The sequence below is a fragment of the Acipenser ruthenus genome, chromosome 3 (assembly GCF_902713425.1).
Source record: "Acipenser ruthenus chromosome 3, fAciRut3.2 maternal haplotype, whole genome shotgun sequence".
NCBI classification, from domain to species: domain Eukaryota; kingdom Metazoa; phylum Chordata; class Actinopteri; order Acipenseriformes; family Acipenseridae; genus Acipenser; species Acipenser ruthenus.
In genome coordinates this window covers 44,132,062-44,149,204 of record NC_081191.1, presented here as the reverse complement: position 1 = coordinate 44,149,204, position 17,143 = coordinate 44,132,062, and the positions used below count along the sequence as shown (strand labels likewise).

Sequence of the window (17,143 nt, the reverse complement as noted above, 5' to 3'; positions counted from 1 at the left end):
GAAAGAAAGAAACGCTGATGTACAGGTAAGTAAGCTGGGCTGAGTTGAGCGGGGGGCGGAGGGGGGTGATTCTGGGACGCCAGAATCACTGTCGAGCCCTCTTGAGGTGTCGTGGGCTAGTCGACGAAACACAGAGGATGGAAGGTGCCCACTTGAAGACCCCAGAGATGTACCCTACTTAGCTCAATCCAGACGGTTGTCATGCTGATGCGCTGGGGAGACCGCTCTGTGGTTGATCCCCGGAGCCAGCATCGCAGCCGTTGTGTGTGCTGATGCGCTAGGGAGGCAAAATAAGCTGATCCCTGGAGCCAGCATTACACTTCAGCCATCAACACCTGACAGAAGGATATGTACATCATCATATGGAAGGAGGCGCAAATGGATGGAGACACCTATGGATCACATTAGTTTACTGTAAAGCTACGTCTTAGTTGGTGCTTATCTTGGCGAGAGTTGAGTTCAAATCAGCATGAAGTTTTAACATCTACTCTTGTGTAATGGAAATCATTTTTGAGCTCTGCTGAATGCAAGGGACTCAAAGGGAGGCTTCATAAGTGCTTCAAGCACCACATTAAGCCTCCAGCGAGGGACAATGTCCTTCATAGGTGGCCAAAGCCGCCTAGCTTCCTTCAAAAATTGCCCTGTCAGGAAATGCGCTCCTGGGGAGACAATCAAATTTAATATGGCAAGCTGAAATGGCTGCCAAAAAGACCTTCAAAGTAGAGGAGGATTTCCTCTCATCAAATAGGTCCTGTAAAAATTGCAGTATAACCGTCATGGGACAGGTTGTGGGATCAAAACCCTTAGGCAGGCACCATGTTTGAAACATGCCCCATTTGTACCCATACTGGGAAAACGTGGACTCCGCTCTGGCATTCTGCAAAGTGCCAATGACCCTATTAGAAAGCCCCAGATGGCTCAAATGGTGCCGTTCAAGGGCCAGACCCAGAGCTGCAGGCTCGATGGGCCGGCATGCCACAATGTCCCCTCGCCTCACTGAGCAGGTTGCAGCGTTTCGGCAGTTTCCACGGCTGGCCTTTCAGCTGTATCAGGGTTGAAAACCAGTGTCTCCTGGGCCAAAAAGGGGCTACTAATAATAGCACCCTGGCCAGGACCTGCCTGAACTTTTCCAGGCACAGCGGGAGCATGGCGAGTGGCGGAAAAGCATATAGAAGCTGCCTTGGCCACTGGTATGCCAAGGCATCTATTGTCAGCGGGTCCCCGGTTCCTGTTATGGAGAACCAGAGGGGACAATGGATTGATTCTTGGGAGGCAAAAAGATCCACCTGTGCTCCCCTGATACGTTGCCAGATGAAGCTCACCACCTCTGGGTGAAGCCTCCATTCTGAGACACTGGGGACTCCCCTTGAAAGGAGGTCCGCTGCTCAATTTGTCACCCTGGGCAGATGTACTGCTCGCAGTGAGAGGAGATGATAGTGCGCCCAAATCAACAGCCTGCGGGCTCCCCTGTGGGGTATGGGGGACCTGAGGCTGGCATGGTGGTTTATGTAAGCTACCACAGTAGTGTTGTCCTTCCAGACAAGCAAGGGTCTCCCCTGAACCAGGCTGTGTCCACCAGGATAGCATCTGCAGACAGTGCCAAGACACTGTTAACAGTCGGCCTGGATTCAATGCGGGCTAAAAAAATCCTTCTGTTGAACCAGGATTGGAGAGAACGCATGTCCAGAAGAATACATGTGCAGAAGAAGGTGGTGTAACGTCACTACTGTGAGCTTTTTGTTGAGCTGAAAAAAGCTTCAGACAAGCAGCTATTCTCTGCACTTTTATGTTTTTGTGAACTCCAATAAACCTACGTTATCTTTCCCCAGTCAAATCGTAGAGTGCCTAAATAAGCACGGTAATTTACTATAATAAAAAACAGTAATGAAAAAGAAAATGTAGAACATAAAAAAAGTGCAACCAGATAGTCAACGAAAGACAACACATTATTCAAATTCTTTGTCGTATTATATATTTAAGGTAAGACAAGTTTATTTTTCCGTTAAAAGTGCTCCCGGTTATAATGTTCTGCAGTCCGGCTGTACAGAATTCCTGAGGAGAACCCGGATAACACCTTTGTGTCACTTACCTGTTCATAGACCTCTCTCTCAGGCAGTGAAAGGAAAAATGATGGCGATATTTATGTCAGTGGTTTATGCCCTTGGGGGCGGGCACGACTACGTCACAAGCACTACGTGCTGCTTTGGAATATCTATTCAGGTTATACGATATTAAAGGATAATTACTCATGAGGTAATGGTTACATTTCGTAGTTGATAGGGAACTGCTTTACTAAATGTATTTTGAGTTCTGCATTCTATTTTGTATTCCATTGCAGAATTTCCCAGGACGCAGTAAAAGTAGATGTTCTTTACTTTTGGGAGTTCAATCTTTAAACAGTTACTAGCTATTTAAATGAAAAACAGTAGTAGCTTGCAGTTCACATCACACAACCTGTAATCTCAGACACAACACGCACGTCTACAGTTTAACAAGAGTGTGTACTGTACACAGACTACAAGATTGGATTTCAACAGAGCATACGGTAAGTGGCCTCTTATCTCCTGGTTGTGCTATCCTTCAGGCGACTCTGACCTGGGTGTGAGGATCTCCTTGTACTGCAGCTTCTCCACTCTGGCTCCTAGTGCCATGGACATGGGGATGACGATGTTATTGATGTCGAACGAGCTCTCCCCTCTCCGCCGCCGGCTTGGTTGCTGGAGGAAAGATGAAACTAGATGAAGAGCAGCATGCAAAGGTACAGGCACTCACACTAACCCCAACGCAGGAACTCCGCACACACACACTTCTATCAGCGGTGTAGACAGATAATGGGTTTTTAGGGTTTAGAGTTTATTTTTGCCTAAACATTTAACCATTGACAAAAACATTCAGGCCAAACATACGTTTTCACCTTAGTGTTTACAGTCTTATACACAGATACATGGTGATTGGCATGATTGGATGGCTTCTTTATAAGGCCAGTGATTTTCCAATCTAAAGTAATTTGAATGTTTTGAAAGCTAGTGGTGCAACAATTAGTCAATGCAACGATTATTGGTCATCTGTCCTTACAATTCCCAAGTTTCGATTACATATTGGTGAATTGATGTATCATATTAGAACCCAGTTTGAAGTCTCCTGTTGCCGGTTTGCATTAAAATCTTGAGTGTGTGAGAATGCAGGTCTTTTAATGCTAGCGTTAGGGTTAATGTAAAGACAATATTATATAAAAAGAAGCTGAATTTAGTACGGTAGTTAAATTAGTCAGGATTTGTGAGATTAATTAAAATGTTTAGCTTTGCTTTGGACATAAAATGTTAACAGTAATGAACAACCATAGTCTAATTCCATTAAAATATGGCATTTTTTATTATTATTACAATGTTAAAAGGACTTCTGATGTGGACGCACGCATATTCATTTCAGTTGTTAAAAACTGAAGTCCTTTGTATTTATTTTTTATAATCTGAAGTGTTCTAATTTGAATGCAAAATGTGCCTTTTTGTGTAACTATTATGCACAACAGTGTTTTTAGTTATTGGATCTTCTGTTAAAAAAAACAAACAAACTAATGTTTGTTCTTTATTTTCAAAGTTAAAACATCAATGCATCGATTATAGCTGATAAATGCCTATACGATAATCAAATAAGAAATTAGGTTGCTGATTGCACCACTAGTGAAAACCCACATTCCATTTATTTAATTTCCTTTTTTTTTTAAATCATAAAAGACAGACAGTCCACCTGGTTTACAAACAGTATGCAGGTTAAGCTAAAGGATACAAGCTTCCCCTTTACCATTTGTTAAATAAAGTTAATGGGAATGCTACTTTTGCACACTGCCTTTTGGGGTGAAGGTGTCAGTGGCTTGCTCTTTAAAAACTGCTCATAGACTACAGATTCCAGAAAGCACTAGCTAATTATTGGGATTTTACACATACATTCCTGTGGCAGGATGGCTTGCAGTGGTGAGGTGTGGTGACGTCACGGGCCAGGAAGTAACAGAACCACAACAATGGATGGGCCGGTGAAACTGAACGCAACGGCGTTGAGTTGATTTTATTAATAAACAAAACAAAAGATTTAAACAAAACAACAAAACAGAAACCAAAGGGCACGAGGGCCAAACAAACCAGACAAACAAACAAGTAAGTGTCGTGCTGGCTAATCCAGCACGTTTTAGCAATTGCTATTTTAAAGTCTGTCTCCTCTCTATCTCCCCGTACCTCCTCTCTGTACACACCACCCTGCAGCACGGACAGCTGCAGGTTCTTATACTCTGGCCGAGGGGTTAACTAGCTGTTAATTATCTTATTCCCCCTCGGCCACAGTCTGCACACGTTTGATAAGGATGCGTGACTATCAGCTAGTTAAATAATCAGTAGCTGATCAGTCACGCATCCTCACGGGTATTAAATTATAAATAATAAGAAATACGTGGCGCGGTTATCCGATAATACAATAATACAAATAATAATAAAAATAGGGGCGGGACCCTCTGCCACACATGCCCCCCTTGTGCGCAGCACACATGGCCTTTTTTGGCCACCTCCCCTCCTTATTCCCTAAAGTCCCGGCTAGTAGTCCCGGCCCAGGAACAGGGGAAGCAAGGTGTCTCCGGGGGCGGCCACGGCGGGATGTCCTCCTCCCACCCCAACAACTGTAGCGTCCCAGTGGACCACGCACAGGCCGGCTCCTCTGGCCAAAAAAATTTTGGGGGTGGTCTCCAAACCTGCCCCCCCTTCTTCATGGCCGGCAGCTGCCTTTCATGGGGCTCCAGCCACAGTATTTCCTGCCGCGAAAGTGCGGCTGGGGGAGCTAGTCTCCTGACCTCCCCCCCCTTTTCCGTGGCCGGCAGCTCCCCTTCATGGGGCTCCAGCCACAGTATTTCCTGCCGCATGGCAGGACTGGTAGCGACCCCAGGCAAAACAGGACCCTCGGGAGGCGACGGCAGCAGCTGCAGACCCTCGGGAGGCGAACTCGGGAGGGGAGCCCCTGGCCATGGAGGCGGCAGCGGGAGCTCCACTTCTCCCTCGTACCCTGTAACTGGTGGCTCTCCAGGCGATGCGGAGCAACAGGCAGCCCCGGACGAGGCAGGGCAGGAGCAGTCCTTCCCATGATCGTGGATGTGGAACCAGCAGGTATTCACCCTCTGCTGGTGGAGGTGGGAGGGGCAAGCAGTCCTCCCACGGCGGTTGAGGAGGAACCAGCAGGCATTCACCCTCTGCTGGTGGAGGTGGCGGAGGCAGAGGCAGCTCCTGCTGCTCTGCCCCTAGTGGTGGTGGAGGGAGAGGCAGCTCCCACTGCTCTGCTCCTGGTGGTGGAAGCGGTGGAGGTGGCGGAGGCAGAGGCAGCTCCCGCAGCTCTGCTCCTGGTGGTGGAGGTGGCAGAGGCAGATCTCGCTGCTCTGCTCCTGGTGGTGGAAGCGGTGGAGGTGGCGGAGACAGAGGCAGCTCCCGCTGCTCTGCTCCTGGTGGTGGAGGTGGCGGAGGAAGAGACAGCTCCCGCTGCTCTGCTCCTGGTGGTGGAAGCAGTGGAGGTGGCGGAGGCAGAGGCGGCTCCCGCTGCTCTGCTCCTGGAGGCCTAGGTTCTGGACCTATGGGCTCCCCCCTTCTGGGCGCTGGGTGCACGGGCTGCCCCCTTCTGGGCGCTGGGTGCACGGGCTGCCCCCTTCTGGGCGCTGGGTGCACGGGCTGCCCCCCTCTGGGCGCTGGGGGCAGGGGCTGCCCCCCTCTGGGCGCTGGATGCACGCGCTCCCCCCCTCTGGGCGCTGGATGCACGCGCTCCCCCCCCCTCTGGGCGCTGGATGCACGCGCTCCCCCCCCCTCTGGGCGCTGGGTGCACGGGCTGCCCCCCTCTGGGCGCTGGGTGCACGGGCTGCCCCCCTCTGGGCGCTGGATGCACGGGCTGCCCCCCTCTGGGCGCTGGATGCACGCGCTCCCCCCCTCTGGGCGCTGGATGCACGCGCTCCCCCCCCTCTGGGCGCTGGATGCACGTGCTCCCCCCCCTCTGGGCGCTGGATGCACGCGCTCCCCCCTCTGGGCGCTGGATGCACGCGCTCCCCCCTTCTGGGCGCTAGACGCACGGGCTCTCCCCTTCTGGGCGCTGGGTGCACGGGATGCCCCCCTCTGGGCGCTGGGTGCACGGGCTGCCCCCCTCTGGGCGCTGGATGCACGCGCTCCCCCCCTCTGGGCACTGGATGCACGCGCTCCCCCCCCCTCTGGGCGCTGGATGCACGCGCTCCCCCCCCTCTGGGTGCTGGATGCTCACGCTCCCCCTTCTGGGCGCTGGATGCTCGCGCTCCCCCCCTCTGAGCGCTAGTTCCTCCTCTCGGAAGGGACAGTTGGCAAATCGATGCTTCTGGTCGCAGAGGGGGCACAACTCCGATGGCTGGCTATATCTCCCTGGGTTTCAGGCCATTAGGAGACACTCCTCCTCCCTGTCCTTCACCTCTCGGTCTTCCTTCCATCATATTTATTTTTTTTCCCCTTCACAAAAAAACACTTTTTGAAAAAAACAAAACACAAAAAAAAAAACTCCCTTTGCTGTTCCTGGTGCGGCTCCTGGAGGCGTTGCAGTGGTGAGGTGTGGTGTGGTGATGTCACGGACCAGGAAGTAACAGAACCACAACAATGGATGGGCCGGTGAAACTGAACGCAACGGTGTTGAGTTGATTTTATTAATAAACAAAAACAAAAGATTTAAACAAAACAACAAAACAGAAACCAAAGGGCACGAGGGCCAAACAAACCAGACAGACAAACAAGTAAGTGTCATGCTGGCTAATCCAGCACGTTTTAGCAATTGCTATTTTAAAGTCTGTCTCCTCTCTATCTCCCTGTACCTCCTCTCTGTACACACCACCCTGCAGCACGGACAGTTGCAGGTTCTTATACACAGTCTGCACGCGTTTGGTAAGGATGCGTGACTGTCAGCTAGTTAAATAATCAGTAGCCGCAAACAATAATACAAATAATAATAAATAGGGGCGGGACACTCCGCCACAATTCCCCATGACTCATTAGTGAAATATCTGTAACTACTAAACAATCAATAGTGGTACATTTTGAAATACTAATAAAATACAGAAACTTATTACATTTAAAATGACTAACTAGAAGTCTTCAAGACAATGAAAAAGTTTCTTTCAGTATTTCTAAATGCAGAGAAACTTCACAAACGGAATCCATGGTGACTTTACATTTACCTGCAAGAATATCACAGAAGTGCACTCTTTTACCATTACACAAAAACTCTTGACTCAGTGTTTATCTTTGGTCTCTCACCTGTGGGCTGGTGTTGGTGAGGGAGCCAGTCAGTGTGGGGTCACTAGCTGGGATTGCTGTGGTCTGGGACTGGGCCTCGGGACTGGTTTTGGGAATGTAGAGACTGGGGCTGCCTGCGCCCCTCTGCAGCCTCTCGCCTCGACTCGCACAGCCTGCCCATGGAGAAAACACAGTTACAGCACCATCATCGAGACATATCTGTCTTAAGCAGCATTGTGATCATTCCTTACATTTGACCAAAAGAGTCTCAAATTACTATTATTATTATTATTTTCTTAGCAGACGCCCTTATCAAGTGTTACAAGATATCACATTATTTTTACATACAATTACATTATTTTGCACACATTATTTTTACATACAATTACCTATTTATACAGTTGAGTTTTCACCGGAGCAATCTAGGTAAAGTACCTTGCTCAAGGGTACAGCAGCAGTGTCCCCCAACTGGGATTGAACCCACGACCCTCCAGTCAAGAGTCCAGAGCCCTAACCACTATTCTACACTGCTGACCTATAATTACAAGGGAAATCCAACCCCTATACGTCAAACGTTCAAATATATGACGAAGACGTAACATTAACAATACAGAACAACTCTGGTAAAGTAAAGCAGTTTATAGAAAACAGAATAGCTAGATCAGTAAAGAAGTGATTCTGCTATGCAGTTAAAGTTACAGAATTGCATTAATCAGAGTAAAAATTCAAAGGGTTAAAACAAACAATCAATCAGTTAAACATATTAGAGCAGTGGTTCTCAAACAGACATTTTTGGTGGCCTTAGAGTGCTGCAAATTTGTTCCTAAAATACAAAGTATATAGACATATACACTTCTAAAGATGTTCATGTATTTCTATAATACAAAGTGTTTCTCATTTAAAAAATACAGCAGCTCCTCTCAGCTTTGTTCTGAATCTTAATTCCAAGGCCCTTCTAATAATAAACTGGAGACAAAAATCAGGCGTTTTGCTAGATTATTTTTTTTCGATCTTACAACAGGTCAAATTTGGTAGGTTAATCAAATCATATAAATTAATATATAAGCTAAAGTACATTACGTATTTAAGTTAAATAAATACAAAAACTACTTTCACTTCCCCGTTCCAATCACATGCTGCACAATTCCCTGCTAAATTTAACAAAAGTATAAGGTTTTGCAATGTTGGTATTTCATAAAATGAGATTTAAAAGTGTAATATTCCAGAATGATAGGTTGTGAAGGCTTAACTTTGCCCCACTGAGCTATAAAGCACAGGATGTCAAACAGTAGTTAAAATGACACATTTATCCAGGCTATTGTAGTTTCTGCACAATAAACAAAATGGCAAAAGACTCTTTCATAAAGTAATAGTGTGACTGAGGTTCACTTATGTGATACATATTTCTAATATAGTCGGCGCCATCTAATCGGGATACTGATAATCGTATAGTATGTGTCACAAAGCCTTTCAGTCTCTATGATGGTGTTAAATCTTGGTTGGGATTGATGCTGGAATTGGTTACAGCCACAACATGCATAATGTAAAAAAAAAACAAGAAAAGTTTATTTACAAAAGCCTTAACACTGATAACACATATCCCTTAAAGAGTTACCTTGCGTGCAAAGCTACTATCTTATTCTAAAATAAGGCTTTCGTATACTTATGCTGCCTGGTGACCACTGGGCTCCGTTGTTCAGGTCCCTTGACGTCTTTCCACGCCGAAATCATTAGAGAGTTCTGTTTCTTGGTCAACACGACTCCATCAGTGGTAAGCTTTCGCTCCTCTTCTGCCTGGGTTTTTTTTTGCTGGTTTGCCAAAGCCCTGCTTTTGGCTACTGTCAGCAACCTCACCACTCTTTCCTCCTTCTTCTCTGCCTCCTCTTTCCGTGGTGATGAACTCTTCAGTCTGTCTCCATCCAGGGATTTTTTTTTTTCTCTACACACAGTCCTCCAGTCAACCGCCATACCACTGGGAATTCAGTCTGGCAACAATGTCCATTGCTGATGAGCTATACTACACTAACATAAGCTGGGTGCAGCAACATAAAGTGGTTCTTTTTATTCATGTATTTATTTACTTGTTGTTTGACTGTGACAGTATGGCAACAAATATTTGCAAATATATTATAAATACATATACTGTATATAAAGTCAATGTACCAATCATGCTAATTTTGTAGCTGGTACTCACCGGGAGGGTGGAGGGTGGAATGAGGTTTCCTGATTTGGGATCGGCTCTTTTCCAAAGTGGGAATAGTCTGGAAGTTAGGAGCAGTCTGCCAGCTCTCTAAGCGGTGCTTGAGTAACCGCTCGGAACTGCTTTTACTGTGTCCATATTCTGAAATAGAGGTGGAGACAGAGTAAGTTAGAAGATGAGCTGAGCTGAGCATGGCAGGGTGAAACAACAACTCTCTTAATAGTCTTCTGTTTGTTTGTTAAGGGGTCTTATTAACATTATTTAAAGTGCATATATGATGAATAATCTTGCATCTGTCTACAGTCTTCTAGGCATACTGTAGTTGAGTTGGAACGACTGTTTTTTAATAAAGGCATTACTGTCGATAATAGTCTTTCTGACAGTCATCTAAAGCTATATGGAGCAATGTCACTGCTACCAAGATGTCCCTCTCACTTCATGTCCAGAAAGAAGTACCGAGGTGGGCGTTGGGCGGGGAGAGTAATTAAAGTGGGAAGCAGAAAAAAGAAAAAAAATCCACTATTTCAGTCCATCCTTCATTGTGGAGTAAAAAAAAGGTGCAACTAACTAGGTTGAAAAGGAGTTAGATGATAATTATTAACTGAAGATGTCATTATCGTCTATCCTCTATACTGTAGTGCACAGACCAGTTGCCTAATGTAACAGCGTCTGTGACTGTTCTAACCCCACACTGAAGTAGTACAGGCCAGGTCGGGGGTACTCACTGGCAGAAGAGAGCAGTGAAGAGGCCAGCTTGTGGCAGGCATTCTTGGAGGGGTCTGTGCGTTTCCTCTTGATCTGGGAGAGCCGCAGAGCTTTGACCCTGTGAGGCCCCTGTGTCTCCTCCTTTGTCCTGTGCAGTGTGGGGCCCGACTCCCACTGCATGTGCCTGTGTGGTCCCGGGGTGGCCCTGCCCCCCTTCAGCCAATGAGGGCTCAGAAACTGACCTGCATCCTGCAGCTTGCCTTCTACAAGCAGGTGAAGAGGAAGATCTGAGGAGAGCAGCACCAACACACTCAATATTGAAATAGGGTGGTAGTGTTGCTGCATGCAGTTTTACTGTTAAAAAGGTCTATACCACAACATTTTACTTGTGACCAAAGACGGACAGGCCTCTGTGGGTGAAAGGCTAGTATATTAGTCAGCTACACCACCTCGTAACCATAGGGTCTGCATATTACGAAAAGTTTATTTTAACACTTGCTAGATCATGTCGTTTTGCAAATTTTTTCAACTACTCAACTCCCATAAAGTATTTTCAGTAATGCAGAAGAGCAGAAAAATAAAAAAAAATTTAGATGCTACATAATACAGAGATTGAAATGCTTCCTGCAATAGCCATCTTCTCTCCAAAGTATTGGTCTGTGACCCTTGGAAGACCTACCGTGTGAGAAGGAGAGGATGGGGTGGAAGGAGGGCTCCAGTGCAGCCCCACGCTCCTCCACAGTGCAGCCGCTGTGATCGGGGGTCTGAGTGGAGAGGCGGCGACCACCACACAGGATACAGGAGGAGGGCAGCTCACAGCTACAGCGGAGCACCAGAGGCTTGGGAGAGAGAGGGGAGGAAACGGGTTAGATTCCCAGTACACCCAGTCAAACATGCAGCTTCTAAAGTCTGAACCAGAGCTGGGGCTCCTTAATACGCTGCTTATCTTTTCTATTAATGCATATAAAACAAGAGCAACTATACCAGGAAACCCTTGTAAAAGAGGCTTCGGTCTCAATGGGTTAACCTCCTGTTAAAGTATAAATAAATAAATAAATGAAATGATGCAGGCATGAGCCAAAACGTCCTTCTAGGTTTACCTCCCTTATAAGTGCACCTACCTTCATGTCATTATGATACTATTAATGTTTTAAATCTGTCAATTAATTTGAATCCCAAGGACAAATACAAATTCAACAGTTTCCGCTGAATCAAGAGCATGTAGGAATACAATTGCCACCCTATTTATGTATATAGGAAGGTGAACAGAGCTGACACTGGAAAAATGAGGAACTGGTTTGGTCCAATAATTTGCTTGCCATACACATGAAACAAGACTTTCAAATCCCATGCACCTTCACATCTTAATCTATTCAATTATATTATCAGGTGCTAATAATTGTACAGTAAACTTCCTAGACAGATACATTTCAGTTATTTAAATTGGTATATAAAGAGCAGAACAGCACTATTATTATTATTATTATTATTTGTTTATTTAGCAGATGCCTTTATCCAAGGCGACTTACAGAGACTAGGGTGTGTGAACTATGCATCAGCTGCAGAGTCACTTACAACTACGTCTCACCAGAAAGACGGAGCACAAGGAGGTTAAGTGACTTGCTCAGGGTCACACAATGAGTCAGTGGCTGAGGTGGGATTTGAACCAGGGACCTCCTGGTTACAAACCCTTTTCTTTATCCACTGGACCACACAGCCTCCTTATGTCTTTCAGTTTCTTTATTAGGACCAGACCATGCCTGGCTCTTCAAGTAACCAAATGTGACTCTCGAGTCTCTAAGTCATTCACAAATACACACACACACACACAATTATTATTACAAATGACCATCTCGGGAGGTGATATCTCGCTTTATTTATTTATATACTTATTTTTACATCCATCTGCCTGCTGCTCTTATTGGTGCTTGTATTCCAAGAGTCTGTTTCATTGTGTTTTTATTGGTCGAGAGATCTGTCAACAAGCAATATCCACACAAGTCAATCTGTAACCCCGCTTTTACTGCATTTTTTCAGTTTCGAAGTGTAGTGTAGATCTCTTTAGTTTCATTTAAAAAATGGCAAAAAGAAAGAAGTCGGATTAAAAATACCGTTCTTTTCAGCCGGAATGCACCGATATGTACGCCTTTGTGGAGAATTCAGGATTTCCACTTTGTCTCATATGCAGTGAAAAAATCTAATGACAAAACATGCTGCATTTGCAGCGAAATACCCAGAAGGTGAGGCGCGGAAAAAGGCCTGCAAAGAAAAATGAAAGTGGGCAAAGTAAATTACTGGCATGGTCAATTAAAGGTGGAAGTTTAAATTCAGCAAGTTTTTCAGGCTCTTTAGAGATTGTTTGCAAAAGTAAGCATTTCACTGATGGCGAGTATGTGAAGAGCTGTATGCTTAACCCTTTGCGGTGCTATGTCGGTCCGACATTGCAATTATTCCTATCCTATCCAAGGTCGGACCCTGTCCGACATCATCAAAAAGACGCAAAAAACGGGTTTCTAGTCTTTTTTTCTCCGGAAAAAGCTGAGAAAACCATTCAATGGCCGAATGGGAGCGACAGGAGCCAAGACAAACCGAAAAAAAAGGGCGTATCTCATTAATAGTCATACTTGCCCCTGGCATCAGATAACAGCGGCCATAAGGAAACAAGCTGGCTGTTACTGCATCAGCGCTCAGAGAACATCACAGACACTTGCAGAGCTTTTTTGAGATGTTATAGTAATAAAATAATGACTTGGATCGCATTATTGAGGAGTTTGGTGATCAGGAGATGATTGATCGGTATGTATGACTATTATTATTATTATTATTTATTTCTTAGCATATGTGAAAGCTATAGCGAACAAAGGGGTGGGGCGGGGCTGGAAATGCCTAGTGAGTGCTTTGTTGATATGCAGAGCCTTTTAAACCCGTTTGACTGTGGAAAAAAATACTTTTAAACAGCGCGTCTAAAATTAACTGCGCGTGTGAAAATAAATTGGACTGGACGCGCCTGACACGCACTTAATAAATGGACTGCAAAGGGTTAATATAGCCAAAGAGCTATTTGAAGAATTCCCCAACAAAGACAAAATCTTGCAGCAAATACAAGATTACAATATAAGTTCTGCTTCGTTTGCTTTGGAGGAGTCAACGGATGTCTGTGATGTTGCACAACTACGTATTCTCAGGCGATATATATGGCAACTTAGTACGAGAAGAAATGCTTGGAATTCTGCCAATTCAAAATCAAACAAGAGGCGAAGATATTCTTGAAACTGTGATGGATTTTGTTGGCTAGAAACAGATAGTTAGGGAAGCTTGTTTCAGTGTGTACTGCGGTGCACCCAGCATGGGGAAACACAAGGGATGTGTTGCTCTTTTGTCAGAACAACAGAAATGTACCATTTTAAGCTTTCACTGTATTACGCACCAGGAAGCTTTTATTATCTTGTGGACATGTGACATGAAGTACCCTGTCGCTGGTTCGATGTTGCATGTGTGCCTTTATGGAAGCAGCTGGGATGAGCAACAGGAGACAGGTTGCTAAGCAACTAATTGAGCAGACAGGCTCAACTGGATCAGGAGTTGATCGAAAGGTCCTATATTGGAGGCGGGGGCGGGCATGTCCTGGGAGCCTGTGCACAGCTCAAAAAGTGTCTGCGCCAGAGCTTGAGGCTACTGCATGGCCATAGTGTTGAGAAAAAGCTTGCTGTGTTGACATCAAGGAGAAGAGCGCCCGCTCCATGGAAAGAACGACTACACAAAACCCTTCCGTATGAAGACGGTGCTTGTGAAGGCGTTTCCCAGCTGAGGCCATTTGAAAAGGCTGTTTGAAATTGCTGTGATGATGCTGGGACTCCGGAAGCCAAGAAGTAAGTCAGTTTAGGGGATGTTGATCCTAAACAATATAGAGAGGGTTTGCGTAGTGTAGTAAGTTCCTGGAGTGGGACGTTCCTTTTAGTGGGACTAGCACTTGCCACTTGTGCGGCAAACTTATTTTTATTTTTGTTTTCTTTATTAAATATGACACTAGGGCTACCATTGCTGGTGGCAGCACCTGCGTTGTAATTAAATCTGTGCGCCTGTGCGGCATGTCAACACCCAATGCTCTGTGTCTGCCTCAGTATTATTCAGTGACGACCCCAAGTAAGTGACATCGCCCTGTTACAGGACATTACAGGTCATTTGATTCAACTTAATGTTAAACTTCAAGGGCAAAGAAATACTGTCCTGTCTCTACAGCAGGAAGTTTTTGCATTTGAATCCAAATTGAATCAGTTCATCAAAGACAGAGACTGGCAGAATGTTTTGAGATTCATGCATGGTAGCAACAATCTAGATCTGCAGCAACTTGTGGTGTTTACATCTGATTTGAAAATGTCGTTTAAGTCTTGTTTAGTGGACTTTTACAGACACAGCACTTTGTTCAAGTTTATGATTCGTCCCCATTTAACTTGTGTGGAAACATTGGATTTGATTCCTGGCATCTCAAAACTGAGATTTGGAGCTGGAAATTGCCAACTTCAAGGAGTCAGACATTTGGGTTGAAAAGTTCAAATCTAGAAAGCCTTGCTCGGCAACGTGCAGAACTATCAAAACTGCACAAACGGGCTGATTTGAAGAAATAGGAGCGCGAAGATAACCTCATTCTGGAAACTTGGAATGAACTTCCACTTATACGGCATGGTGCAGAATGTCAGTTTTGCTCTCTTTTTGGCTCCACCTATATTTGCGAACAGGCCATCTCCCACTTGAATCACATCAAAAACAATTTATGATTCAAGATTAACAGAAGAAAGCCTGAATGCTTGCATGAAGCTAAACTTGACCAGCTATGAACCAGACTTCAATGAAATTAGCAAAATGATGCATCAGCAGAAGTCACATTAAAGAAGTGTGCTGTAAGTACATGTGGCGGGGTGCCCCGGCTCTGTGCGTATTTTGTGTTTTATGTTGTATGTGGTGTGTTATTGTTGGTGTGTATATATTGGTGCACAGGATATAATGGGGCTGTGGCGCATGAGTGATTTAAAATATATAGTTGTATTTAGGCAACTTCACGTTCAGGTAAAATGTGTATTAATATGTGAGCACAGGGAGTGCACAGATTAGTTCACGTGCTGGGATTCAAGTGAATAATTAATTAGTAATTGTATCTCGGCACAATTGTATATATAGATGAACGAAGCACTCACTCGGGGTTGTGTGTTTGTGAGTGAAGAACGGGTGTGGAGAGGAGGTAAAATAATAAAAAAAGGAAATAACAATTGCTAAGCGCGATACTTGTTATTGTTTGTTGCCTGTTTTGGCCATCGCGCCGTTTTGTTTTACAAAGTGTTTTTGTGTTTTGTTTCACTCTGTTTATTTTGCAATAAAACGTGCAAGCCAGCGCCAACCACATGACCTCGCTGTACTGTGTGTTCTTCCGGGTCTGACGTCACCACTACAGCCAGCCTGTCCACAGTACATTAAATCCTTTTTTTTGCACTTTAAAAGTGCTTATATTGTGTGTTTATGATTGGCTCTTAGCAGACCACTTGCTCTAAATGTCCATTCAGTTTGGCTCTCTTGCATAAAAAGGTTGCCGACCCCTGGTCTAGCACATAGGGCTCAGTCTCTGTGGCTGCCAGAACAGAAGGTTTCTAATACATTTACTCTACACATTGAGATGATGATTAGACTGTTTGATAAGACAGTTGGACAGTGTGCAGTGAGGCGTACCTTGGCGCGCATGTAGGGTGCCCCGCCGATGCGTACCAGCCTGCGTCTCTGGTGGCGCTGCAGCGGTCGAACCCGGGCTGCCATACAGCTGCTGTCCAGTGGGGAGGGCGGGGCGCTCAGACAGTCCACCCGCTGCCTCTTCCAGAGAGCCTCTGGAGAGCTGTCACATACCTCAGAGCTGAGGGGCACACAGACAGTCAGAGGAGAACACACACACCTTTGGATCATTGTCAGGGAGCTGGAAATATAAATTTCTCTTTATACAGCAAAATCTCCATTATCAAAACTGGTTGGGACCAGGGGTGTTCGGATAATCAAATTACAGCTGTGAAATTGTTTGTAAGACTTTCTCAATATAAAAGAAAGAATTCAACCCCTTTACCTGTAAATATACAACATAAGGGATATAAATAAGACTCCCTTTGCACAGGATTTTTATCCCATCCTAGTTTTGCTATGACTTTAATAAGACACACCTGAGCTTGTTACATATACACTGGAGCTAATCAAGCTTGTAGTAAAACCTGGAATGGGTGATACTGCTATGCAATAGGAGTCTTATTTCCATCTCTGAACCTATAGTACTAGACTGCTCTGTAAATACCAGAAATTGAGGGCTGAACAGAGCTTCTAGGACAGCGGGCTGAAGAGCACAGTGCACAACAACACAGGTTATAGAGAGGCAGATAACCAAGGTTTTACTGTATAGAAATCACTTATTTAATATTTGCTTTTTATCTCTATTAAATCCCTGTACTAAAAACCGCACAGCTTTCTATAAAAGACAACTAGGCGCTGTATTGAGCTGTCACTAACACTGCTAAACTGCATCCTGTAGGTGTTGGCAAAGCTGGCTCTTCTAGTGCTGGCTTCATTCCAATAACATTTTTTTATTTGAAAATTTGATTTTCTTGAATAATTAAAACAAGGAAATGAATGGGCTTCCAGGGCAGAATAATTAAACCAGGAAATTAATGGGCTACCAGGAAATGGGGCTGCCCATCCCTGGTATATTGTATGCATGATCTTGGCAGGACCAAATCACATACAGATCTAAAATGGTACTCTCTGGTTACATAGCATGTGAAACCTAAATGTTACATTACAGACTAATGCCCATGTCATAAGCTGTTCTTGCTGGTTGATGCCTCCTGCAGATGAACAGTACTGCACAGCACAACCTGGAACAGTTTCTAGCAGAATGGATTTCAGGAAGTTCATTGAAGCTGCACAGCACATTAATGCCACAAGA

General features: G+C 45.1%; 1 protein-coding gene across 1 annotated transcript in view; it reads right to left on the bottom strand.

Moving 5' to 3' along the window:
- The window catches only part of LOC117394807 (KAT8 regulatory NSL complex subunit 1-like), an 83,185-nt gene that overhangs the window by 10,528 nt on the left and 55,514 nt on the right, over positions 1–17,143 (bottom strand). The window contains exons 5-10 of the mRNA XM_033993401.3: positions 15,892–16,069; positions 10,853–11,012; positions 10,194–10,460; positions 9,463–9,609; positions 7,290–7,441; positions 2,596–2,717 (exon numbers count right to left, since the gene is read on the bottom strand). Of these exons, the coding sequence (XP_033849292.3) occupies positions 2,596–2,717; positions 7,290–7,441; positions 9,463–9,609; positions 10,194–10,460; positions 10,853–11,012; positions 15,892–16,069 (1,026 nt within the window). The remainder of the gene's footprint in view (positions 1–2,595; positions 2,718–7,289; positions 7,442–9,462; positions 9,610–10,193; positions 10,461–10,852; positions 11,013–15,891; positions 16,070–17,143) is intronic.